The 27694-nt window shown below is 40.3% G+C and overlaps 2 protein-coding genes across 4 annotated transcripts in view; both read left to right on the top strand.

Moving 5' to 3' along the window:
- Positions 1-4458, top strand: part of strn4 (striatin, calmodulin binding protein 4) — a 12259-nt gene extending 7801 nt beyond the window's left edge. Inside the window, exons 9-18 of one of the 2 annotated variants that reach the window (XM_072463472.1) lie at positions 169-287; positions 370-545; positions 617-664; positions 780-901; positions 981-1148; positions 1226-1366; positions 1449-1547; positions 1616-1702; positions 2320-2488; positions 2674-4458. In XM_072463472.1, coding sequence (XP_072319573.1) covers positions 169-287; positions 370-545; positions 617-664; positions 780-901; positions 981-1148; positions 1226-1366; positions 1449-1547; positions 1616-1702; positions 2320-2488; position 2674 — 1130 coding nt within the window. In that variant the 3' untranslated portion in view covers positions 2675-4458. Of the gene's footprint in view, positions 1-168; positions 288-369; positions 546-616; positions 665-779; positions 902-980; positions 1149-1225; positions 1367-1448; positions 1548-1615; positions 1703-2319; positions 2634-2673 lie in introns of those variants that run through there. The other variant, XM_072463467.1, reaches the window with a different exon arrangement.
- A 908-nt stretch (positions 4459-5366) lies between these two features.
- prkd2 (protein kinase D2) lies at positions 5367-27102 on the top strand. 2 transcript variants are annotated; one of them, XM_072463451.1, is made up of 19 exons: positions 5367-5890; positions 18944-19082; positions 19169-19300; positions 19422-19624; positions 19770-19953; positions 20065-20133; positions 20313-20330; positions 20912-21071; positions 21147-21258; positions 21624-21701; positions 21791-22109; positions 22200-22252; positions 22332-22404; positions 22482-22588; positions 24531-24692; positions 25012-25110; positions 25185-25452; positions 25512-25597; positions 26116-27102. In XM_072463451.1, exons 1-19 carry the CDS (start codon positions 5609-5611, stop codon positions 26338-26340), a joined length of 2769 nt encoding a protein of 922 aa, XP_072319552.1. In that variant the 5' UTR covers positions 5367-5608; the 3' UTR covers positions 26341-27102. The 2 variants fall into 2 exon arrangements, with proteins under 2 accessions (XP_072319552.1, XP_072319559.1); XM_072463458.1 differs by lacking the exon at positions 20313-20330.
- Positions 27103-27694: the final 592 nt, after the last annotated feature.

The following is a 27694-nucleotide window of genomic DNA, read 5'->3' as shown; positions in this document are numbered from 1 at the left end:
TCAATTCTGGCAGAATCTGTAGTCGTGTTTTGGAAACTGCATGAGCTTTTATAAGTTTTATATTGTGTGTATCTGATAATTATTACGCTCCTGTTCTTTTTGGTTAAATTTGGGCACAAGTAAAACAAAAGTAAAATAATTTGTGTGTTTCCATGACCACACCTAAAGGTGGCGCCCTGAGTTTCTCCTCTGATGTGTTCATTATGGACGCTGTTGGAGGAGGAGACATGAACCTTGGTGAACTGGCAGATCTTACTGTGGCAAATGACAACGATCTCTCTTTGGATGTAAATACAAAGAAATTGCTAAATACATATAATATATAAATATTATATACGTATACATTTTATGTATGCTGTTCCATACCAGATGCATGACAACAGAGAAGAGTTTAAGAAGACATGGAACCCACGTTTCACACTACGCAGCCATTTTGATGCCATTCGTGCAATGACCTTCCACCCAAGCCAAGCAGTGCTGCTCACAGCTTCTGAAGATGGGACACTAAAACTGTGGAACCTCAACAAGGCAATGCACTCAAAAAAGTAAGATTAAGAATAGATGATTTTAAACTAAAGTGGCAGGATGAGTCATGACTTATTATTTAATTCTGCAGAAATGCAGCTTTGGATGTTGAGCCTATTTACACATTCAGAGCACACAGGTAAGTTCATTTCTGCATATTGGTGTTGCATAGTAGTGTATCAATGATACTATTAGTATTGTAATTGGTTTGGGTAAGTAGGTCATTTGTAAGTACTTTATTCCACCCCCTTTAGTGGTGCTGTGCTGTCTCTCACAATTGGAGAGGACGGGGACACCTGCTATAGTGGAGGTCTGGATGGAACGGTTCGCTGCTGGAAGATGCCAGATCTCAATGTGGATCCTTATGACAACTATGGTAAATAAGTCCCAGGGCTAAATGTTGAAAGTATTATGATCGCAGTGTCTCATGCTGTTCTGTCTTTTGTTTATTCCAGATCCCAGCATCGAGAGCAGCGTACTCTCTGGTCACGAGGACAGTGTGTGGGGTCTCGCATATTCTGCTGGGCACAATCGCTTGGCGTCATGTTCAGCGGATGGCACCATTAGAATCTGGAATCCTCAAAACTCTGCCCCATGTTTGTCCGTCTTCAATAAAGAGAAAGGTAACTTTGTAACTTTGTGGTTTTGTACATATTTTCTTTGCCAGGGTTAAAAAAACACCTTTATTTTTTACATTTAGAACATGGCACACCCACCTCTGTAGCCTTTGTGGCCACTGATCCTAACCAAATTGTGGCGTCTTATGATGGTGGTGAGACTTTGATTTATGACCTCAATGCAGAACAGAGTGTCACTTCACTACAGACGGAGACCAAGGATGGTTAGCCTTTCGCTTCTTGTCAAACTATACAAGGATTTGCATGGTTTATAATGATGTTTTTCTATCTTGGATTTACTTACAGGCAGTGAACTGATAAACCGTGTAGTCAGTCACCCTTTAGAAGCTGTGTCCATCACAGCACATGAGAATCGAACAATCCGTTTTGCAGACAACAAGACAGGTATTTACGGAGCTTTAATTTGGCCTTAATGTTACGTATAGCATTCATCTTTGTGTGTATTTTCACAGGTAAAATTGTCCATTCAATGGTGGCTCATCTGGATGCAGTTACTTGTCTCACCACAGACCCGAAAGGCACTTACCTCATCTCAGGCAGTAAGTTCCAGATTCTGACCCAACAGTATCAAAGGTTTCAAAGGTAGTCTTCTGGACAATGTTTTCAGAAAGATGTTTCGATTACTATCTGGAATGGGGATGGTCTGATATGTTTTTTTTGAGACGATAGCGATAGCTGACATTTGGCTTGCTGCTGTGGCCGATAACTGATATTTCTTGATACCAATATTTTGATTTTAGAATCCATATCAAGGCCACCACTTAATTTTAAGTTGACATAAAGATCACCATCTAACCTTTCACTTCAGTAAAAAAGTATCGGCCGATTTTTCCTCCCAATACTGGATATATCACCCCTAATCTGGAAGAAATTTGTCAAACTTCAAAGTGCAGGTCAGAGGAGCAGAGATGGAGCTCTCTTTGTACCTCCTGGTTCACTCCTGGACAAATGAAGGATTACAGCGACATGTTTCTAAACCTATAATACAAATACAACATTGGACATTGATATGAACACTTTGGAAATGGATAGGACGACAATAATTGGGAACCCTTTGTAAAATGTATAAATTCCTCTATTGACTTGGCGTATACTTCTTAAACATGACTGTTTTGTTCACCCATGAAGCTTTGTTCTCTCTGTCTCCGCCCCTCAGGCCATGATTGCTCAGTGCGCCTCTGGATGCTCGACAACAGGACGTGCGTGCAGGAGATCACGGCCCACAGGAAGAAACATGACGAGGCCATACATGATGTGGCCTTCCACGCTTCCCAACCCTTTATTGCTAGCGCCGGCGCAGATGCACTTGCCAAGATCTTTGTCTGGTGAGAAGGACAGGATATGGCTGTGGAAGTGCCTATGGAATGTGAACTGGAGTCACAATTTATGTTTCATTAGTTTTGGGAACACTTTGATTAGTTGGCTTATATTGTTAATTGTGTTTTTGAAACCTATAGTAAATTATACATTGTTTTATCATTTGTTTTTTTTTGTTTTTCATTTTTTTCAGAGTCTTGTTACTACAACCGAAGAATCTCATGGACAATTTTGCCCTGCTTAAACACTGTCACACACAACTGTCCTACAGCCCACTGGCTGGGCTGGCACCACAGGACACCGGCTCTAGGTCACCGTTTTGTGATGCCTCAATGACTTCTTATACTGTAATAATGTTTTTTTAAAGGATCCTGGCTGCTCAGTTTTTCAATTACGTTTGGACTAATACTTTTTACACTACATCAATCCATTGTGCTTTTTAGCGGGCTGATGGGTCTTGCAAAGCACTGTGTGTTTGAGCGCTTACTGCTAAGCATTATATAAGCAAATCACAAAGTATAAGTGCACCATTACATCACTTGTCTGTTTAGGTTTTTTAATGGTTAATTTGTTTGTGGCTAACATGCGCAGTGTGGGTGCTGAAGGCAGGAAGTGTGAAAAGTGGTAACACCCGACAGATCTCTGCATTGACATTCAATGCATTACATTCCAAAGACTCCAGAATGAATGTGTGGTGTTACTAGAGGAGGAGGAGGAGAATGTTTGTTTGGCTTGTAGAAACTCTAATCACTTACCAGTGTTAACAAAAAGCTTTAATTTCAGCTTCAATTGCCAAGGGTCATTGTTTGTCCAAGTGTTACACCCCCAGGAATCTGCCTGTTTTGAACTGACTTGTTTCAAAGCCAGTTGTATATTGGATTTTTTATTAATTAGGAAATCTGAGAATTCATTTTTACTACTGCTAAATAGAAATTACACAGGCACTCAGATGGAAATGGGCAACACAATGTCCTGTGCAAATGAGGCGAAGTGCATGATTGGGTGCTTTTTCTGTATTGTAGCACTTGTCTGGCGGACTATGTGATTGTGTACGCACTAATTAAATCTTGGTGCTACAAGAGACTGATCTTGAGTCAGAATCAGGGATGTGTGTTTTGTGTTATACTGCCTGAGTCATTTGGGCCACAGATTATCAGTTCAAGTTCCCTTTTCTGATGTGGTCACTTAATCACAATGAAACGGACTGTACAGACTGAAACCATAATCATCTCAACCTAAATATTGAACCAGACTGCAGAGTGTATTTTGTTCTTATTTATTCATTTATGGCATTTAGCAACATGTATATTTTTTACTCCTTATAGGTTTTAGTATGCAGCTGGTATCTGGTAGGAAAATGTTTGCGAATATATGATCTGGTCTCTAAAGGAGAATAATATCGAGCTTTCAACTCCAAACACAACACGACATCTGTTTTTGAAAATGCATTAATCATACTCTTACTGACAATTGTTTTTTTAATCATTGTCATATCACTTTCATTTTCTATTAGAGTCCACATTGTACTACATTTCCTTGTGTTTGCTTGTTTATAAACAGGGTACATAAATCCAATCTGAAGTAAAAGTATAAGGAAGACAGTTGCTGTATTTGGTTTGTCACTGGTGTCTAACACTAAATGGACACATGTGGGTGATAGTGGTTGTAAAATGGAGGACCATGCCACTACTTGCTGTCATTGTACATTATATTTTGTTTTGTAAAATGTTCTGAAACATTAAGGTGTAATAAGAATAAGTTAGTATCATAAGTGGATCATCCCTCCTTGATAGGCTTAGAATAAATGTAATTGAGAATGGCAATGTATTACCCAAATAAAGCCAAGAAAAAGAAGAAAAAAACCATCAGAGGCCATGGTAAGGACACTTACTGTTTCTTTTATTTTTTTATTAGCAATTTATCACTGTGTGATATTTTGTACAACATAATTAAGCTGCATTAAACATATTTCCTCCAACTATAAGGTATTAGAGACGTGCTTTTAATCATTATGTACTATATATTTCTGAACTTCAGCCTGGCTGGTATCATGTTTTGTTTATGGACCTCTGCTGTATTCCATTTAGAAAGATAAGGATTTTGTACAGTAAACCGTTTTATTGTGTTCATTCTACAGCCTGAAAGCATCACACATCATCTGACTAATGAAAAATCTAAATATGATCTATTAATTATCCGTTTCACAGAATAACCCAGTAGTGACTTTATCCGTGTGGAAATGCTGCCCTTTAGTGGCGATGAACAGTACTGCACTGTGGAGGCCATGTGCATCACATGAAAAGTGTTACTTTTCTGTAACGCTGTCGTGCTGGTCACGTTTGGAGTAAAGAACTATGCGGGAGGAGGTAAGAGAAATGAGGATGGATGAGGAACAGAGAGGAAACTGTTTTCAGGCGGTGTAAACTGATCCAGGAGGAAAGACAAGGAGGAGTGACGAGAAAAAACATCCAAACCAATGCCTATTGGTGCGTTGGGCTGTCAATCATGTGACTTCCTCTGGGCGGTGCAGGACGGGGCGGGAGGGGGCGGTGCAGGACGGGACGGGAGGGGGCGGGACTCGGGGCGGGAGGGGGCGGGCCCTCTCCTCTCTGCTTTTTGAACATAAAGTCTGATCTGGGGCTGAAACTGAAAGAGGTGAGACTTGTAAAAGAGCGCAGCCTGTAGCGCTCACTCTCCATTCTCACAGTTTCCTGTTTTAAAGAGGCCATTTTGTAAGTCACTCTGGAGAAAAGAATAACAAAGTTCTGCTTTGTTGCTGCTGTTTCGACCTTACGCCAGGGAGTTTCACCATCAAGTTTGGATTTTCTCCTACTTCTGGAAAACTACTAAACACAAGACACAAGAGCGACCTGAGGGATTCTGGATCCTCGATCTCACTGCTGTATTCAAGCCTGGCTCCATAAGAGCACCGCAGAAGCTGAGGTGCTGCACTTCCTGGTGTGGATAAGGACTTTCTGTCCGTGTGGGTGGGAGTGGACCCCTGCAGTGCTGTGTGGCTCCATGGACCGTGGCTCCTCTCTCTGACCTAGAGGAGGGGGTTTGTCTGGACAGGCTGCACCTGGAGTGTTCATGCTGACACCCTGAGGCTGCCTCACATAGGACTTTACATGGCGAGCCCCTGTATGCCCTCTGGGGGAATGATGTTCTTCCCTCCTGGAGTGGCCCCTTCACCAGCTCCAGCTGTGATGCCACAAGGTCCCCCAAGTCCTATCATAGACATGTTATCAGGGCAGGGCCCTGGGGGGGCTGTGGTGCCCAGTTTGCCCCCCACTCCAGCTGGAGTGTCCTTCTTCATCCAGATTGGCTTGACCAGGGAGCCTGTCTTCATGCCTCAGACTGCAGACCTGGCTTATGTCAAGCAAATATCTTGCTCCATTGTTGACACCAAGGTAGGAAGTGTGAGTGATTTCATCTTAAACTGGGCGTGTGTGTGTTCTCCAGGTGAATTCTTATTGAGTTGTGCTGGTCTATGTGTTTCGTAAGCAGATTCCTGTCTACATAATTGTCCACTGTTCTCTGTATTCATATTTTTTAGTTTTATACTGTGTTATTCTTGCCCTGAGTTTACTCTGAAGCTGTGGGATTTTAGTGTATTCCTTGTCTTTATCAAAGTGAGTGACTCTCATTGTAAAAATGTGGTTTGGAGAGTAGTAAGCACTGACCCTGACAACAGAAACCCAAGCCACGGCGAGGGAGGAATGGGGAATTTTCCCATCAGCTAATCTGCAATAGTTTCAGTAGAATTGCAACATATCCCCAATTTGCAGTATTTTCATATTGAAGTTGTGGAAACACTGAACACATGTAAGGCTCCATCAGCTGACTATGAGGATTACTGTATAAGAGTTTGTCCGCTCTGGAGGCCTGTTAGTAAAACGGATATGAAGAGCACATGACGGTGTGCCTCCACGCAGAACCATGAGAAGGCTTTGATCTATCTAGCGATTAAACCATTATAATCGAGTCGAATCAGAGGCAGTACTGGTTTGATTTATTTGAGTGGTCAATTTGAAGATTCAACGACTGCATCATCAATTGACTGTTAATCTCTTGTAACCTTAAAGGAGTTGTATGTTTTGTTCAGGCAATCGGGCTTGAACTGTATCGTAGATCGTCATTTTACAGTTATATTTATCTAAAATGGCTTAGTAATATAAACAGATCAGTAACTTCCTGTTCAAACCAGCAGAACTGTTAAGCCCCGCCTCTTCATACTTTACATTTCACCCTAACAAGCAGAAGTTTTTCATTGACATGTTTTTTTTTATTGCAAAGTGGCTATGTGACCTTTTTTTAACCCGGAATTTATCCCACTTTTGTCCAAATAATCACATAATAATCACAGCACAGGGACGTGGGAGGACATAGGTGGTAGGTGAAAACAGGAATTTTCAAAGGACTGGAGCCTCAGTGGCAGGACAATACCAGATTAGTCAAACATGCATCAAAATACATCTCCGAGTAAAGGTAAGATGAGGAAACAGTCATTAAGCTCATCAGGGTTGATATAGCGCGATATGTCAAGGAAAGTAAAGATGTCTTACCGTCCATCAAACAATCACAAACTGTCAGAAGAAAACATTTTTTCAAACGGTTCTCACACATTCTGCAATCGCCAAATCCTATAAATACAATCCCCCTGCACTACTTTAGCCAGACAATGGGCAGCTTGTCCCGGGGCTTTGACACATGAGTGGGATCGTGAGCGTGCATGAATGCCTACATTGGTGGTTTTTTGGACGGGACAGGAGCGGAGGCGAGTTTGGTACCCCCACACCCCACACCGCCGCCCCCCTCCCCTCTCGCTCTCTCATCCCAGAAAGGGTGAGTCACTGCTCTGTTTATTCACAAGCTCCCGTCTTGTGTTCCATTGACATGTTTTTCCATTCACTTCACCGACTGGAGAAGCACAATCTTCCCTCGTTCACTTTCCTCCACAAAGCCCTGGGTGACGGTGTTGGATGCCTCTTTCTTTTGGACAGGAACTTTACTATTGTGCACTCCTAGCTGCCATCTGAAAGCTCCTCACGTTCATATCATGAGGCAGTATTTTTATGTCTATGTTATGTCTATTCAATACAATATTATTGGTACAACTTTATAATACTTTTAATAGTCCTAATAAAGCAAGTTAGGCTATTTAATAAAGTAGGTACTAACCTTTAAATAAGTAAGTCTTTATCAATGCTTTATTAAGGCTGTGTGTTTTTGTATTATTTTAAAGTTGCAGTACTTGAGTCCACTGTAGCACTTATTCCACCTTTTTTTAAAGTGGCTTTTATACGTTGGTTAGTTTCGTACTGTGTAAATGTATTGCTGTATTAGTTATATTTATGAAAGCCAGCTCTTGGTACTTCCTCTCCTTATTTTTAAGTAATTATTATATATATATATATATATTTTTACTGACCTGTACCAGTCCAGGATAGTCCCACTGAGACTCAGAGTCTCTTTTTCAGGGGAGTCCTGGCCCCTGGGGAAGCCTATTGTACACGGTTTTAGTGGTAGGTGGAATCGGAGCACATGCTAACATGCTAACTACACCAGAACCCAGGAACTTCTTGCTGTGAGGCCTGTGCCACTGTGCCACCCATAAGCAGACACAAATGAAGACGCATAAAGTCAAAAGATCCACCCTCACTGTGTGAACTAGGAGAGGATTCACTGGTCTTTTCTTCCTGCTGCTGACAGATTGTTTAATGAACTCTGCTAACAATTAGCCCTGAACATGTCATCTGCTTGTCATATGCAATACTGTAACATAAAGTGAATTATCTCTGTTGCAATCGTTACTGAAGTCACTTTACGTCTCATTTATACTACACTCCATGTGCTGCACTGTCCATTATCATAGCCATAGCCATTTATTGTACATAATATTTCAATAGAGTATCTACTATTCTGTCTGCACATTGTTTTAGAGTTTTAAAATGCTTGTTTTTATTTTGTTATGTTTCTTTTCTCCTGCTGTTCTTGAACTGCCCCATTTCGGGACAAAAAAACGGTTATCTTATCTTTATCTTAATTAGTTAATTTCAATTTTAGGTCAGGACATCTGTATACTGACCAGCAACCTTTCGCTCTCGCACTGAACCGTTATGGGCAACAATTCAGATACAAAAACGCCTCTTATGCCCTCGGATTATGCAAAGTGTACTTCACCACAGGGGGAACCAACAAGTGTACAGCATGTTACAATAATGTGGGCATACAGTGGCTTATTCTATAAATGTCAACTTCCTCATTAGACGCTCAAACGTTGCTCCTGTCATGCTCACTGTCTGTCTTGTAGCTCATTGTTCTCAGGCTTCAGAAGGACTTGGAGTTTGGCCCTGGGAATGGAACAACATGGGCCTGTGCACAATGCTTGATTTGTACTTCAAAATTCAGGATATACTAGAGCTTTATTAATCTCGTGGTGGAGAAATTCACTTATAATGGGAGCTCTAATCCATAATGTGCAGACGGAAGGATCGGGATGAGAAAATGGGCATAAAGATATTCAAATGAACCATAATGATGTTGGTGTGTTTTTGTACTTCTATCTCTGCCATGCAAGTTTTGTTTACCCACTAAGGGTGCGTTCACACTAGACCTGATGTGGACTTGGATTGGTCCTGTTTAGTCCTGATGTATTCCAGGTGTAGCCATGTGAACACACCTAAGCTACTGCTAACTGAATACATCTCAGAACATGAATTATTTCCTGGTTTTCCTGGTACTTTAGTTTCTTCTTCTATCAGTTTTTTCCTTACCTTTTATGGCAATTTAGTTTTGAATAGATAATAATAATAATAATCTCTCAAAATGTCATACAAATGGTCAATATTCAAGTCCAGAAAAGACAGTGGAGTGAGGAACATTGTAACTTTCGACTCTTCTGCCACTGAGCTTTCTGGTGAAACTCTTTAATGCAAATACCCACAGCTATTTGGGAAACACCCTTTCAAATGTCTTTATCATGCACCTCGAACATCAGTGTTTTTGTGGCCACACGCTCTGTTAGGTGTCAGATTTGCATGCTGTAACGGGACAGCTTTTGCATGACTGGCTGTGCTGGGCATCTCCTGATGGTTAAACCTGAGCTGCACAGCCTGCTCAGGGACATTTGGTTATTCAAAGTGCATTATGGCCACAATCCTCATGACAGCAAATTTGTCCCAAGAGTTAATCGCAAACCCATTTTACATTTTGGTATAACGTATTCTCTCAATGGTCTAAACGGCAATTTTAGCCCTCCAAACCCCAAACACAATACACTTGAGCACATTTCTAAGACTAATCCAGTGGTTTAGAATTAAGGGAATGGGATTGCACCAGAATGTATTGGGAAGCTTAGCAGCGTTTTGTACCATAATTACCTTTTCTAATGCGCTGCTGGTAAGACTTTAAGGACAACATAAAACAATGGGCTCTTTAATACAAAATTATGAAGTCCAAAATCTTACAACAAACTCTATTATGCACTGTTCTTTTTAGTGAATAAATGAAGTAGAACGGAATCATTAAATCACTATTTGTTCATCATGAGTTGAGTTGAACAAAAAGGACTGGGAAGATTGATCCACTCGTTATTTTTTTTCCATTCCTTACTTAGCTTTTCAAACTTAAGTTCTACCGAGTACATCAAAATTTGAGGCAGTGAAAGTAAGTGAGCTAAAAAGATTAAAGTTAATATGAGTTTTAAGGAAAATGATAAGAAAATTAAGTAATGCACTGCTAGATCCTAATAGTTAAAGCTTGTGACGGCTTGTGGGAAGAAGCGTTTGGCACGACGAGAGTTTTTGAATTTGATAGAATGATATCTTCTCAAGTTCGAACATGGTGATCAGAGTCCTGAATGATTCGAAAGTTTAAAAATCTACACTTGTAAAGAGCCTCAAGAACAGGCAGGTCACAGTTCAGGTATTTTTGCTGAGAGAACGTTATTGTTTAAAGCTTTTCTCTCTTTGGATGTAATGGTACCGAACCACAGTGATACAGCCAACTACAAGACTTTCCACGGTGCTGCAATTAATGTTTTTGGTGAATTCTCCAAGTTTGTTCAAAATACAAAGACGCTTACGAGCCTTCTTCGCGATGTTATGTTGTGTTTTTTGTTCAGGCACAAGTCATTAGACGTGTCAGACCAAGACATTTGGACTCTTTCACTATTTGAGTCAGCGATTTTGACATTACTTTTTAATGACTTTAAAAAATCAAAGTCCAGTTCACATGTTTTAGAAGTGTTTTTAGAAGTATGTTGTTGTTGTCTTTACTCTACTGGACAACCTTTTGTACCTCTGCTCTGTAAGATGATTCATTGCGTTCACAGATGACACTGATTGTAGCTTCATCAGCACATTTAACAATTGGATTACTATAATGGAAAGTCATATGTATAGAGAGTGAAAGTGTTGGACTTAAAATGCATCCCAGTGCTCATAAAAGCTTGTTAATTTTAACGTTTTGTGATTTGAGTTAAAAACCTTAAACCCATCTACAAGTGTGTGTGTGTGTGTGTGTGTGTGTGTGTGTGTGTGTGTGTGTGTGTGTGTGTGTGTGTGTGTGTGTGTGTGTGTGTGTGTGTGTGTGTGTGTGTGTGTGTGTGTGTGTGTGTGTGTGTGTGTGTGTGTGTGTGTGTGTGTGTGTGTGTGTGTGTGTGTGTGTGTGTGTGTGTGTGTGTGTGTGTGTGTGTGTGTGTGTGTGTGTGTGTGTGTGTGTGTGTGTGTGTGTGTGTGTGTGTGTGTGTGTGTGTGTGTGTGTGTGTGTGTGTGTGTGTGTGTGTGTGTGTGTGTGTGTGTGTGTGTGTGTGTGTGTGTGTGTGTGTGTGTGTGTGTGTGTGTGTGTGTGTGTGTGTGTGTGTGTGTGTGTGTGTGTGTGTGTGTGTGTGTGTGTGTGTGTGTGTGTGTGTGTGTGTGTGTGTGTGTGTGTGTGTGTGTGTGTGTGTGTGTGTGTGTGTGTGTGTGTGTGTGTGTGTGTAAAACAGCGTTCGAAACAAACAGTGCACGACAGAACTCTAGCGACACCGCTGGTCGCCACAGAAAAAGAAGTCTCACACTTCGCCTTTAGCGTTCATAACAGCAGACATTCACTATGGCATTTTTGGCAAGATTTTGCAATGTCAAAATATGAATTTCCATCCAGTGTTATTGTTTGTATTATTATTGTTTATCAAGAGCTTGTGTTTATGACGTACAGAGTGACCACTGCACAAAGCCTTCTCCAGCTCGTCCCAAACAAAGTCAGATCTGTAGAGTAGTTTCTGCTTCTGTTTTCTCTGCTTGATGCCAATGATTTGACCCTTCTCAAACACACTGACATCTTTTCCATGACCATGGGATTTGTCTTTCCACATGGTTGTTTCAGAAATGAGAAGTCACTTACTGCATCAGTTGGGTTTAAATACCTTGTTGCAGCTGAAAGATCATCACCCGTGCAGCTTAACTGAATCTAGGTGGTGACAATGTTTTGGACAAGCAGTATATTTATATATATATATCTATATCTCAATAAAAAGCAGTGCTTCCCAGTAGTCGAGGGATTGAAGCAGCAGCACATATGCCATGCTCTGTGCAATATATTGTCTACAATACAGTTGTATCGGGATAATCAACAAAAATATATAAAGACATTCATTTTTGTCAGTTTCACACATAATGCTGCCCGATATTGGAAAAAATTGTGATTGAGATTGAGAGAAACTTCCCCCCCAACCGAAGACATTAAAAAAATACCGTCATGGTAATTTATATTCAAATAAAAGTTCCATTTGGTCCAAAGTCTATCAAATTTGTCCAATATTGCAATATTGATACTTATTGTATAAATAAATATATTGTGCCGCTCACAATCACCCCCCCTTAGTTTTGAATTTTGAGTTGTAGAGGTTGGAGTTCAGTGCTGAGGGCCACTGTGTTTCATGTCTGAGCGCGTGCAGCAGACACTCCGCACACAAGGGAAACTGGCAAAACCACAGTCTTACCTTAGATGGCAATCTCACAACTTACAAACACCTTTCTATATTTTCCTGCAGTACTTGCTCAACACTTGTTTGCATCAGTTTTAAGTCTCATTTCCTTCTCCTACATAGAGGTGTTATACTATTCGTGTACCTGGACAGAACCGAGGAGAGGAGAAAAGCTGGTCCAAAGGGAAAACAAAAGGCCTCTCTCTCCTTGCGCTGCCTGAATGTGGCTCTCATGTTTCCCTGGCGTCCCTGTGCTCCCAGTAGAATGAGAGGCTTTATCCCCGCATGTGCTGCTGCAGGGCATTGAGACGAATACTCACCTGCACCAACGGAGCTACTACGCCGTAAACATCATTCCTAGCTAAGAGTTGGTTTCGCCACGTTTTAAGTACGAAAAAAAAAACATCCCCATTTTGTAGTTATTCTCTCATTTTGTGCACTCACAGCCAAGGTCCCTATAGTCATTGTTATGTCAAGGCCCGGTTTTGCACTTCCTGTGCAAGTTTCTCTGGTTTACATAGAGAAACACGCGTGCTATGTGGAAACCAGGCCTGGAGTGTAAATCTGAGGCTCGCCATTCCAAGGAGTCCAGTCATCATTATGCAGCAAATGTACTATCAACCAGTAGAACAGCGTAAGATGACCTCAGATAAGTCTACAACAGGACTAACTGTGTCAAAAAAGATACAAGATTTCATGACAAGTGCTATCAAGCCTTTTTATGGTATTGTTGTATTTGCTGATATTGCATTAACCTTTCAATTACTATTGCACAACTTGTAAGTACAGACACGTTCTTGCCTAGTTATTATCCAATCCACTTTATTTATACAGCACATTTCACAAAGAAACAGTTTCCAAAGTGCTGCACGGAGACAGTTACAATAATAACGATTAAAAGCAGGAATAAGTACTCGCTAATCCTAAATATAAACCTAACCCACAAATAACCTTTTATTTTGGGATGTCAATATTTTCCAGTTATATCACACAAACAGTTTAAATACTGCTTTTACATCTTTCAAATGCAGTGCTACGTGTAGATTCCTGTTTGTTGGCCTTCCACATAATTCTTTCCAGGCCTATGTGCTGAAAATAAAATCAATCAATCTTATGTTTTACGTTTGGGAGTTGCGAATGCCAACGCGAATATCACCGCTCTAGGAAACGAGAATCAAAGGGCAGTAACTAATATTTGTCATGAATAGGTTCCAGTAGAACTAGATTTAATCATAGTGGATTATCCAGATTATCCATTTAGAAAGATTTTTTCAGAGAGAACCAGACAAATCTCACAGAAAATACCTGTGAACACAATTAGTTTTGTTTTATTTAATTAAATTGCACATTCCACTTCTACAGTTATATAATGCAACATAATACAGTGCAACATAATACAGATAATTACGTTTTTTCACTGTACAATTTGTAACATTATAGTGTATGTGCATTACATTTAGGCTGGTCTGGCAGATGAAAAGAATAAAACCTCATCAAATAAAGACCAGATGACAATTGACTTTTCTTCAATAACTATCTTCGTGTATAATAAGAACACAGATTAGGCACAGAAGTATAAAAACAGATAACTTAGAAATAACTTATCTTAATAATAACACTCTTATTTACAGCTGTTATATGGACAAACAATATTGCACCTGTGATGATTTACATTATGTCACAGTATTGCACATGAGTGACAGTATTGCATATGATTATAACAGTATTGCACATGATTATGACAGTATTCTACATGATTATGACAGTATTGCACATGATTATGACAGTATTGCACATGGTTATGACAGTATTGCACATGGTTATGACAGTATTGCACATGGTTATGACAGTATTGCACATGATTATAACAGTATTGCACATGAATATGACAGTGTTGCTTGCACATGATTATGACAGTATTGCACATGATTATGACAGTATTGCACATGATTATGACAGTATTGCACATGGTTATGACAATATTGCACATGAATATGACAGTATTGCACATGATTATGACAGTATTGCACATGGTTATGACAATATTGCACATGAATATGACAGTATTGCACATGATTATGACAGTGTTGCACATGATTATGACAGTTATGACAGTATTGCACATGATTATGACAGTGTTGCACATGATTATGACAGTGTTGCGCATGATTATGACAGTATTGCACATGATTATGGCAGTATTTCACATGATTATGACAGTGTTGCACATGAAGCTGAATGACACATGTTCAGGGCTAACAGTGTTTGTTGTAGAGTCTGACAGCAGCAGGAAGTAAAGACCTGTGAAACTTCTCCTTTTACAGAGTCTGTCACTGAAGCTGCTCTCCGGAGTGGACAGTGTCATTCTGCGCACCTCTGTTTGGGAATACTTGGCAGGTTATTATCCTCTTTCCTACCTATCAATAAAGCATATGCACGTCCAACAGGTGTCCTGCTCAAGCAACAAATTGCTTTTTCAAACATGTGTGTGCTACGAGTTAATATAGCATTGATTTGGCCTGCTTTGTGTGCACTTTCTTTGTTGATTCATGTTTTCTGAGCTGCCCAGCCCAGCAGCAGCAAACGTCATGGGAATTACTTAACTGTTGTCCTTCTGGCAGTGACATGTCATTCACCCACTGTGACGTGTGTAAAAAAAGAGGAAAGCTCATATCTCATTCTTCTTTCGTTCTAAAACCAGTGTCTCAAGTAAACACTGGAAGGGCAAGGCTTATTTGTCACCTGCCTCCTTTTTTTTTTTTTTTTTTTTTTTTTTTTACATCGGCGTATGACCTCACAGAAGATAAAAATAGAGCGGCGCATTCGTTCCATCCGTAACGTCGTACGCACAAAAGGGAAAATTCCTATGTCGGCCAAGTTGTTGTCAAGAGCTAATAAGGGCAGATCATTGACGTCATTTCATGCAGGTAACCACGGCAACTGCTCATTAAACGCCGCCATCACCTTTTTTGGAGGACGGGTGCCGCCTCGGCCGGACTCCCGTGCCGGACATGTTTTAGAGCGGGGCTATCACCTGTTATCTCTTAAAGACACAATAGACTTCCAGGGCCCCACATGGTTACGAGCCGCTCGCACTCGGCACAGGCCTGTTGATTTGTCACGGTGCCGAGTGGATGTTCAAACAATGTGCGTTGTTTGAAGGGATGCAGCGTGTTTCCCCTGGACTATAAAATGGCTGGATCAGGTTCCTGTTGTGATAACCGCCTAGAGAAGAAAAACACATCATAGTGAGAGGACCATGTATGGACGTAAAGGTCACTGTTTAGAGAACACGGCGCGCGGGGGGCTGTGTTCCTGCTCGCGCGCTTTGGACAAAATCACACTCGATTGTTGATCATGTGTTGCGACGGGAAGACGGTGTTCTGCTCTGGTTGTCCTGTAACGTACGCCTCAAAGCGACGGCAATGAGAGCGGATTTGTGATCTGACCACCACTGACCGTTCATATGCCACATTTGTACAAGTGGGTGAGGAACAGGTGGACCCGCCCCTCTACTTTAAATATAAGGGTATATTTCTGCACTTTTGTGATTCATTTTACAGGCGTTTCACATTTGTTGTTGTGATAATTAAACCTCAACTAATATATTTATAGACTCAATTCTGTTGGACTGACATTTTCTGAATATCGTTATCGGGATAATCAGAAAGAATTTAAGGGTTTTTTTTTGTCAATATTGCCCACTATCTACCCAGTTGTCATATTTTAGAGGTTATTCTGTGCAGGTCTGTAATTGACTGTAATTAAAGACATTCCTTAGTCAACTAAAAGCAGGTGTAGCATTGGATAAAGCTCTACAAATTATTCGACCATATATTTGATCCAAAACAAGACTTTTCACTATAAACAAGAAAAGTACTAGTAAGTTGTATATTTGTTCGTAAAAACGCAAAATGAATTCACAGTTCATTCCCATATCTGCAGCTAACTCATTCCATTCTCATGATCTATATAAAGCCTTAATAATCCCAATAAAGTAATTGGTAAAATAATATTAATTTTAGTCGACTAAGACTTCAACAACCAATTAATTGACTAAACAACTAAACAACTACAGCTCTAATTCTGTGTGCAATCTACCTGTACACATGTCGTATAAAAGTGCTTTTTAATATTCATGAAATCGTTTTCTGGTTTACAAAAGCTGTGAGCCACAGTAAATATGTATTTGGTTGATAATTTTGTAGAAATGCGAGTCTAAATACAACAGCAGAGGTTACATTTCATGACATCATCAGAGTGACTCACTTGTGGTGTTCTTATCAAATCGTTATTATTAATAGTACTAGTTGTCATAGTAGTAATAGTTGTTGTGGTAGTAGTAGTAATATAGTGTAAAACCTGGAGTAAACTGGTGTAAAGGAGCTCTAGTCCATAATTCATCTCGCTCATAATGGCTTCACTGGCCCGAAGAGCAACCGCAATACACGAACGGCACAAGCAACCTGATCCTTGGTAACCCAAAAAGGTGCTCGGAGACACAGCCCTGCCTTCAGGAAAACATACAGTGGATGTTACAGCAGTCCTTTGTCTGACGCGCTGCACGCACCATAACGTAATATATCAGATAAACATTGGAAATAGTCCCTGCTCAGTTTGGCTGTGGTCTGTGGGAGTGGGGACACTGTGATTTCTCAGAAACGACTGCTCCTCAGACATGGTGACTGCCGTGTGGTTTTTACACAGTGTATGCTTTGGAAAGGGCTCGTTTCTTGGGTTGTTTTTTTGAAAATTGAAAGTCATGTGCTGAGGGAGCTGCTGGATCAGACTGTCCTCTGTCCAGTCTGTGGCCAGGACTGATCTGGGAGTTGGATTTAGTTCTCTCTGTATAAGTAGCAGCTAATGACATGTGTAGCCTCCAGATGTATTCTATTGTCGCTTGTTTACTGTGAATAATTAGTTTCATAGACTACTTTATTACCATTTTATGTATGTAAGACAGTGTTACAAACCCCAAGCTGTTTTGGCAACATTTATTTAAGAAAAGGACATGCTATGTAAGGCTGAGTAAAGTTTAAAAGAACCTCTGATTTAGAAAATGAAGTTGAGATGGGGGAAAGCTTGATACTCCGATTTTCATACCAAGATAACATTTTTAATTCAATAGAACGTAATTTTCAACACATAATTCTAGTAGTTTCTTTAAATTGTATGCAAAATCAACTTTAATGTGCTTTTAATTGTATGTTTTTTCATCATTAGCTTACTCTGAGTTATGTTTTGATTGATTCATGCATGACTAATCCTGTATTATCCTGCAACTGAGGCTGGAGTGTGCAGAAACCTCCTGTTTCCACCTACCCCCTATCCCCGCCCACATCCCTGTACTTGTGAAACATGTAGGGCTCTAAAATACCACATAGACACTTTTCAAAAATAAAACATGTAAATGTCAATCTGCTGCATGTAAGTGCAAAATGGCACATGAAGAGGCGGGGCTTATTAGTTTTACAGTTTTTAACAGGAAGTCAATGGATCTCTTCTGTTTTAGCGGAATATATTAGTTTACATGTACTTGATAGTGTTCTGCTCTCTTTTGAGTGTGCCGTCAGTGCAGCGAGTCACTTCTAGGGCGCGGTGGACTGTGTAAACTGGCAGCGGTACAGGATGGGCCTGGATGTCAGATGCGACGATGCCTGTTGGAAAGTCATGGAGAGAAAATGAGAGGAAAGGGGAAAAGAGGCCCGTGTTTTGCAAAGAGGGTGTGACCGTTTGTAAGAGAGGGCCGTGTGTTATTGTGCTGGTCCACGGTGGAGACGGGCCTCGCTTCCTGTGAGTAGTTGGTTGTAGCTCAGACGGATTTCTTTTCTCAAAATGTAGAATAAACACAATAGCATAATTTCTCTATTGCCACCTCTGTTCCATGCGATAGTTATTTTTAAAGACTGTTTCCTGTTCTTCAGCTCTGTGTGTCTCAGTGTAGCTGCGGTGTCCTGTGTGGTGTGGTCACTGAAGTGAACCAGACGACATTAACTATTTAGGAGGCCAGGGTTTCCCTATGGCTGCCTCATTTGCGTGGCAAGTTGATCATTCTGATATCTTAGGACTGCGTGTGTGTGTGTGCGTGTGTGCTTCCATAAGGCTAATAGAAGAATGGGGTTAAAGTTTCCTTTTGTCCTCGTCACACAATATAAAGTGTGTCTCAGATGTCAGTTGCTGCATTATGGACGTGTGAGGTCAATGTAGTATCTCCAAAAAATTAGACAGATTTGTTTTTGTTTCTTACCCCCAAAAGTTAGAACATCCGAACCTCGTGCTTTTGCTGACAGAGGATCCGCTGTGCACCCGTTGATTTTAAAAAAGCCCAAGCATATCATTGACAATCAGGAATTCAATTAACAGCACAGTCCTGCGTACATTGACAAATAATCTTCTTTTCTATTGTGATGAATGCGTTATTGTTGCATACAAATGTTGACTGTGTATGTAAAGCATAATGTCTCTCATCTAACATTGTTGTTTGTCTTTGTAGTTCCCAGAGTGTGGCTTCTACGGCATTTATGACAAGATTCTTCTCTTCAAACATGACACAACCACCAACAACATTTTGCAGCTGGTTAAAAGTGCAAGTGACATTCAAGAGGGGGACCTGGTGGAGGTTGTGCTCTCTGGTACGCAAAGCACTTTCTCCTGTTCAGATCTATATACTAATTATATTTGACTCAAGCACTGATTCATCATAACATCTGTCTTGCAGCGGCAGCCACATTTGTAGATTTTCAGATACGGCCCCATGCACTAAATGTCCACTCGTACCGGGCCCCTGCCTTCTGTGACCACTGTGGAGAAATGTTGTTTGGTCTTGTTCGACAGGGGCTAAAGTGTGATGGTAAGAGCAATTGTATTAAAATAAAATGGATCAAACTTATAATAAATACAATTTTATAGAGCTCAAACCTTCTTCCATCATGTTCTTGATACTATTTCTGGATTTGTGGCTCCACCTACAGGATGTGGACTGAACTACCACAAGCGTTGTGCATTCAGCATTCCTAATAACTGCAGTGGCGCTCGCAAACGTCGCCTGTCCACGACGTCCCTGAACAGCAGCAGTCAGTCGCTGCGTCTGTCCATCACTGAGTCCCTGCAGAGTGGAGCGACCACCTCGTCCTCCACAGAGGAGACCAGCCTCATCCGCTCACACACACAAATGGTATGATTGAAAAACAGGAAACTTGATAGACTATTTGTATTTGAAGTCAAGATAAGTTGCAACAAAACCTGTAACATATGTTAAAATATTGCTTATATTATTTATCTATTTTATTTATCCATATAATATCTTGTTTTTTTATTAGCCACGCACAGCGAGTGATGCCCGGCGTTTATACATGGGTCGGCCTGTTCATTTGGACAAAATATATATGACCAAAGTGAAGGTGCCACACACGTTTGCCATTCACTCTTACACCCGTCCCACGGTCTGCCAGTATTGTAAACGACTCCTCCGAGGTCTCTTCAGGCAAGGCCTGCAGTGCAAAGGTAAAGAAGATTTGTACTATTAATTCATTATTTAAATGCCATATACTTTTCATAGAGTCACATATTGTATGTTGCATCTTGATTAATTGTAAACTCTGTTATTTACTGCAGACTGCAAGTTTAACTGCCATAAACGCTGTGCTTACAAGGTTCCCAATGACTGCCTTGGAGAGACCATTGGTAAGAAAAGACCAGCCAACCATAGCCCCAAAAACACAAAACACCTCTTTTTAGACAACAACAACATCCATAAATATTAATAACAATAATAATGATGATTATTATTAGCATTATCATATCATTATTAGCTTCTAGTTCAAACTAGGCCATATTCACTGAGCTGTTTTTATTTTTCTTAGACAGCAGAAGTAACTCTGGTAAGTGTGGATGCATGTGATGTGGACGCATGTCTCCTCTCAGTTAATGCTTGGGATTATTAGTAGTTGTAGAATTGTCTGTACAGAATGTTGTATATACTGTAGATATATATATACTGGTATATATTTTTTAATGAACTTGTTCATAGTATGCAGTTGCAAGATCCCAATATATTAGTTATATAAGATAAGATAAGATATTCCTTTATTGTCCCACATGGGGAAATTTCATCTAACATTGTTGTTAGATGAAATATTTTATATTATATGAAATATAAATATAATATATATATTTTATATAATATAAAATAAAATACATCTTTGCTTTAAAACTGACATGTTTACTATACATTTTCCATCTTTGAGTAGAAAATGCTAGATAAATTTGACTAACGTTACTAACATAAGCATATCATGTGTAATGTGAAATTACCACATGTATTTTTCTTATAGTTTGCTTCCCTTATAGTTGCATTAGTGCATCTGCCTGGCGTTAAAGTCTGCATTAGATGATTAACCATTACACACATGCAATAAAAAGGAGATGCTAACACTAATGAGTCCACTGTGTATGTTCCCAGATGTGCTAAGTCCTAGTGTGGACACGGAAGTACCAATGGACTACAGCAGTGAGTATGATGCTTCAGATAAGTCGTCTATGGATGACTCTGACGAGGCCTGCAGCATCCCAGGGTCCTTCTCTCCAGACAACAACCAGGGCGGAGCCAATGGAGACCAAAGGTACAGAGCAAATTAGGTCATAATAAAAGGAACATGGTGTATATTTATACTAATACATATCGTTTCATATTCAAGTGCAAACATCCCATTAATGAGGGTTGTACAGTCTATACGGCAGACAACCCGTCGTTCCAGTACTGCCATTAAGGAAGGATGGATGGTTCACTACAGCAACAAGGACACACTGGTATAACCCACTAATGCTATTCCTTTTTACTGCTTCTGACAATTTAGTGATGATTGTGTTTTTCTTGAGAGCTTGAATAAAGTCTGTCTCTTAAAAAGCATCATTGTTTCCCTCTCTTGTGTAAATTGAAGCTAAAAGCCACTCTGCCTTTGTGTTCTACATTTAGTATATACTCCAGATCTTACCTTTATACTTCTCTTTTCTCCCTTTTATTTTCCCTTCATGCAGTTTGCCTTTCAGCCTATTTATCTCTACATCATCATAGCTTCACTCCTTCCTTTGCCACTCAGCTTAGAATGTTATTGCCCTGTTGTCACGCCCCTGCACTCATGCCCTACTCTACCTTTGTTACTCCACTCCATCAGAGAAAGAGGCACTATTGGCGTCTAGACTCTAAGTGCATCATCCTTTTCCAGAACAACACCTCCAATAAATACTATAAGGTAAGCAAATATACAAATGCTTATAGTTAAGTCCTGAGAATTCTTAGTCAATCCTCTCATCATGTGGTTTCATTGCTTTGGGCGTGTAGGAGATTCCCCTCTCTGAGATCCTTGAGGTGCGTCCTGCAGGCAACTTCAGCCTGGTCCCTCCTGGGACAAACCCTCACTGCTGTGAACTGATCACTGGCACTATGTGCTACTTTGTTGGAGAAGACCCCAACACTGCCCCCTCATTGCCCTCCAGTGACCCTCAGCTTGTCCCCCAAACACCGCCCTCACCCAGCCAGGTGGCCCCCAACAGCGGCATTGGCTGCGAAGTGGCAAAGGCCTGGGAGAGTGTCATTCGCCAGGCACTGATGCCCATGATCTTTCAGGATGCCCCACCTGCTGAGGGGAACACAACACACCGTAAGAACTTACAGCTTACACTTACAGCTGTTTAGGTTGGAAAGAACAGTATGACATGACTGATCTGCAATGCTGCCTCTGTGTTTACAGGACAAGCTTCTGTTAGCATTTCTGTCTCCAACAGTCAAATCCAAGAAAATGTGGTATGCATTCTCTACATACAGTGTTTGTCTCATATAATATCAATATATTAGTGTGTTAAGATGCATATTCTTTCTAAAGGATATTGGCAGCGTGTACCAGATATTTGCTGATGAAGTACTTGGGTCTGGACAGTTTGGAGTAGTATATGGAGGTGGGTAATGAAAATAAGTTTAACATGAGTTTAACATACAATTTTATTTTTGCCATTCTTATTGTTTTTGTTTTTAGGAAAACACAGAAAAACAGGAAGAGATGTGGCTGTCAAAGTTATTGACAAGCTGCGGTTTCCTACAAAACAAGAGAGCCAACTGAGAAACGAGGTGGCCATACTGCAGGTATGAGAGCTTTCCCAACTCAGATGCTGTTTTTTCATTTGTACTATTCAATTTCAATTCAATATCATTTATTTTTGTGTTGCCTTGGTGGGCATTGGAGAGTTGTTGATTTGACAAACAGAAACAGAAATAATCCATCAATGGATGGTCAATAAAAAATAAACAGATTAAACGATGTTCACAAACTAAATAAATGTATAACTGTCCCAGAGCATTCCCTGTCCTTAAAACCTCCTTCATGGTAAGGGAAAAACTACACAAAAGTAGAAACCGCTACACATGCGGCTGTATGTGTGCACTGCAGCTGGCAGATGGCGCATGTAACACCAATCAGCCAATCACATTGCTGCATTGCTGCATTCAGTTTTGAGCTGAGGAAAGTCTTAGCATACTGCATATTTCTGCTCACCAGCATGTCAGCTTTATATTCGACATCAAATCAATTCAATTATAATAAAAAAGTAATATAAAATATAATCAATTGGTACTTTGTGAAAAATAACTATTATAAGTTATAATACTCTTTATATTATAATATGAAAGTGGCATAATAGAGACACCGTTCAAGTTCTGGACCTTGGCTTGTGGACCTTGTCTCTGGACCTTGGTGAACGTTTTAGTGACCCCTGATATTTATACACATTTACAAGAACCAATGGCACCCAAAGTGCTATCATTACAAAAAAAGAGGGATTTACGAACAACACAAAATAATAAGAGTATCAAGAGGTAAAAGATAAAAGCAAAACAGCTCAACTTGTATTAAAAGCCAGTGTGAATAGTGAGTTTAAAGCAATTTACACTTTGGCCCATCTAATACAGAATGGCAGACTATTCCAAAGATGTGGGGAGCAGCATAACAGCCCCATCTCCTCTGGTTTCAATGCAAGTGCAAGACACATCTTAGAGAAGCAGGTCTGCAGAGCAAAGTGTTCTGGGAGGGACATGAACAGACATCAGCTCTGACAGGTGAAGGAGGGCCACTTCATTACCACATTTAAAAACTGCCAACAGGATTTTATAATGGATCCTGTAATTGACAGGAAGCCGTGCATCTGAGCCAGCACAGGTGTAATGTGCCTCTGTCAGCATGTGGACTGCTGCATTCTGGACCGCCTGATAAACTGGTCCAGCCCACAATATCAACAATTACAATGGGCAATTCAGCAAGAAATAAATGCATTAACTGCTTTTTCCAATTCATTAAAAGGAAGGTCAGATCTAATTGAAAATAAGATAAGATAACCTTGGGGGAATTCTAGTGTTGCAACACAGATTAGGCACTGAAGTATAATGATAAATACAGGTGAATTAGAAAAAAATATTACTATAGTCTTTATATTAACAGCTTATTTACAGCTGTTGTATGGATTGAAAATTATGTTTTAATTTGATTTGTTTTTCCAGTTAAATTATTTATCCAGAATTACACCCAGATCTTGGACATGACTGACAAAATTGAGCTAAAGACATTAAAATTAGAAATTAGAAACGTTTTGGTCCATTCACCTCATATCTGGTTAAAAAAGTTGATGTGTTTCATGCCATTGTGAGGAACTAGTCAGCGCCATAAACTTCAGCAATGGACAAAGTGTATGAGCACGTGTGACTATTATCATAATGGGTCACTAGATCTAGTGCTGCCTTGTGATGGCCAGCAGGGGGAGATAGTTTATTAAGTGTGCTGCAGCCACAAAGTTAAGAGGCACATGGTAACCCAAAACAATGTTAGCACATGCTCTGGGCAAAACTGTTGCAATCAATCTGCAAACATTATAACCCACTTTGCTTTATTTTTCTCCTATATTTGGACTGGTTTATTCATGCTTTTAAATGTCGTGTGTACTTTAGCTTTGTTCTTATTCTGCTTCTAACATGCTTACGTTTCTGTTTTGCGTCAAACAAATATTCAGTACATGGTTGTATCTCTTTTATCTTCTAGAGTTTGCGGCATCTCGGGATCGTAAATCTGGAGTGCATGTTTGAAACCCCAGAGAAGGTCTTTGTGGTGATGGAGAAGCTGCACGGAGACATGTTAGAAATGATCCTCTCCAGTGAGAAGGGCCGACTGCCCGAGAGGCTCACCAAGTTCCTCATTACTCAGGTAACTACTGATTAAATGGAGGCGTCCAACTAATTTAAAGACAGCTACTCTCGACATATACGTTCATCAAACTTGTTTAGTTGACACTTAAATCTAACCAATGTTTGTCACAAGCCAGTGTACTATAAGCTGGTCCCAAGCTCAGGTGGGTGATGCTGTTTATGAATCTATCCACCAGTTGTTTACACTTAGAATTGTGAACTGTGTGCATCACGGTGTACTTATGTGCTGCTTATGTGCTGCTTATGTGCCGCTTATGTGCTCCTTATGTGCTCCTTATGTGCTCCTTATGTGCTGTTGTGGTTTCCTGCTGGTGCAGATTCTTGCAGCTCTCCGACACCTGCACTTTAAGAACATTGTTCACTGTGATCTGAAGCCAGAGAATGTGCTGCTGGCATCTGCAGACCCCTTTCCCCAGGTAACCACTTAAAGCACCTAGAGAGATGGTTTACTGTGTTTCTTATTAAACCCCACCTGATTCCCTGTGTTTAGGTGAAATTATGCGACTTTGGATTTGCCCGCATCATAGGTGAGAAGTCATTCCGTCGATCTGTGGTTGGAACCCCTGCTTACCTTGCCCCAGAAGTGCTCTTAAACCAGGGTTACAACCGCTCCCTGGACATGTGGTCAGTGGGGGTCATTATGTATGTCAGCTTGAGCGGGACGTTTCCTTTTAATGAGGATGAAGATATCAATGACCAGATTCACAACGCTGCCTTCATGTACCCGCCTAACCCATGGAGACAGATCTCCTGTGATGGTAAGCCAGCATTACAAAGCATATTCATTAGAAATGTTTTTAATCAAATTCTGTTTCAGCTACTGATCTAATCAACAATCTACTGCAAGTTAAGATGAGGAAGCGCTACAGTGTTGACAAGAGTCTCAGCCACGTATACCTCCAGGTAAACACACCAGGGGTCATTCATCATCATATTTCCATTCATTTTCCCTCTGTCACTTCTTTGGAGACTCATGTACTGTTGATTAGCTGCTTTTGTCATTAATGTTTTTATATTATGCTCAAACTGTTATATTTAGATGGTTTACAAATGTTGTAAAAGCAACTTCATTGAAGAAAGATCGTTTTATTAAGGGGTCTTTCATAAAAACAATGTTTTCCTTCCAGGCTTTACTATGAATTCAAAATGAGCGTTTTGTTGTTGTCAAGGTAGAACATCAGCTGGGCTTTAATCATGTTGTGAATAATTAATGACACTATCTGTGCTTGGGTTTAAGTGCCATTTAAAATGTCCGGTCAGCGGCCCTAAGCAGTGGGACGTCCCTCAGTCTAGGTCACTTGAGCTCTAATAGCACAAACAAGCTAATGTGATGACTTGATGATTTCTTATGAACAAAAAAAAGCTTGATCAAATTCTAGTGCTTTTAGATGTGAAACTGATCCGTCCTGTGCTTTTTCCAGGATTATCAAGCATGGCTGGATTTACGGGCGTTGGAGACCAAACTGGGCGAGCGTTACATCACCCATGAGAGCGATGACAGCCGCTGGCAGGCATACGCTCGGGACCACACACTAGCCTACCCCTCTCACCTGGTGCCCCCCCCTTCCGCCTTCGGCTCTGACGACGAGGGCACTATTGAGGACGCAGATGTGCAGTGTCTGACCGAGAGAGTCAGCATCCTTTGACACACTCCACTAGAAGGAAAAGAAAAACGGTTTGAAATGGGGTGCAGCTGTTTGAACACTCACAACAGACACTGACTCTGTTTCGGCACTCAATTCAGCAATAAATTACATTTCTCTACAGCCTGAAGTCATCAAAACCTCTCTGCAAAGACTCACCTGTTGGTCCTCTTTCATCTCAACGGCTCGGCATGATGAGAACTGCTCTCTTTATTTCATATCCTCTGTATTTGCCAGTCACCTATAAGTTTAATTTGATAAACTCCATCTGAAAATACCACATTTTCCTTCCCTTCTTTGGTCAAATTATTATAATTCACCAAGATTTTCCATAACTTCCTGTCCTTCAAGTAGGATTAATACATTTTAAAGGATGGCAAATTTCTCTGAATTTTGACTCACAACTGTGAGTCAAAATGCAATTCCAAGTCAAAATTGAGTCAGGTTAAAAGTGTCTGTGTGCGTTTACTTTCCAGAGCACAGTTGAAACTTCTGTGTAACTGAGTCCCACACAAGTTGGCACATGTAATACTGTTGCCATGATACAGAGCAGGTAAATGAACAGCAGTTTTTTAGGCTAGTTTGAGTTGTTTGACTGTTGACTATTTGATATGTCAGAATGTTGCATGTTCCTGTGATAGTTTTATGAATGTAATAAACACAGTGTAGTCATAGACATGTCTAACTCAAAGTATATTTTACCTGTAGAATGTACAACATGTCTTAGAAGCTTTCATAACAGAAAAAAATAAACTTTGAACAACAGTGACGGTGTAATTGTTGTGGTTTGCATTCAGCTGGTACAGATTTCACTTAAGCGTCATGCTAAAATGCATACAGCCCTTTTTACAGCTCCGTAATTACAACACTAAAACTCATTACTGTCAGTCTGAAGCTGTGACTTGCTTGAATAAAGTCCCCATTCACTGGGTCCATAAATATCCGGCTTTGAAAGATTGGCATTACTGTATGTCCATCCGAAGAAATGTGATTGAGACAAACTACCGTATTTGAACAATATGTTTTTGATGCACCTCATTATTTTTCAATGATTTTGAATACATTAGAATCTCCAGTATGGTCCTTTTCCACATAAAGGCTGTAAATGGCACCGTTTATATTATAACACTAATCAAAGGCGGAACCTATAAGCTTAAATAGGCAATGGATGGACACTCACATCATGGATTAATTGAACGTCATCAAGTTAGTTTTAGTTTGTTTTTTCCTGTATATATTTAAGACGTTTTTATTTCCCTTCGACTTCCGTTGTTAATTATAATAATATCATGGCATTGGGGAGTGTGCCTGATGAGCAGAGCATAGTGTTCACACACGTGGAGCTGAGTGAGAGCCT

Source organism: Eucyclogobius newberryi, unplaced genomic scaffold (assembly GCF_026437365.1).
Source record: "Eucyclogobius newberryi isolate DKJ021-1_F unplaced genomic scaffold, fEucNew1.0.hap1 SCAF_10, whole genome shotgun sequence".
Taxonomy (NCBI): Eukaryota; Metazoa; Chordata; class Actinopteri; order Gobiiformes; family Gobiidae; genus Eucyclogobius; species Eucyclogobius newberryi.
The sequence above is the reverse complement of the archived record's forward strand: the minus strand, read 5'-3'. Positions and strand labels throughout refer to the sequence as shown.

Coding starts and splice junctions, on each gene's coding strand:
- prkd2 (XM_072463451.1), top strand. CDS start 5,609: ATGGCGAGCCCCTGTATGCCCTCTGGGGGAATGATGTTCTTCCCTCCT. Junction 25,453..25,511: donor GAGACAGATCTCCTGTGATG/GTAAGCCAGCAT, acceptor ATTCTGTTTCAG/CTACTGATCTAATCAACAAT. Junction 25,598..26,115: donor TCAGCCACGTATACCTCCAG/GTAAACACACCA, acceptor TGCTTTTTCCAG/GATTATCAAGCATGGCTGGA.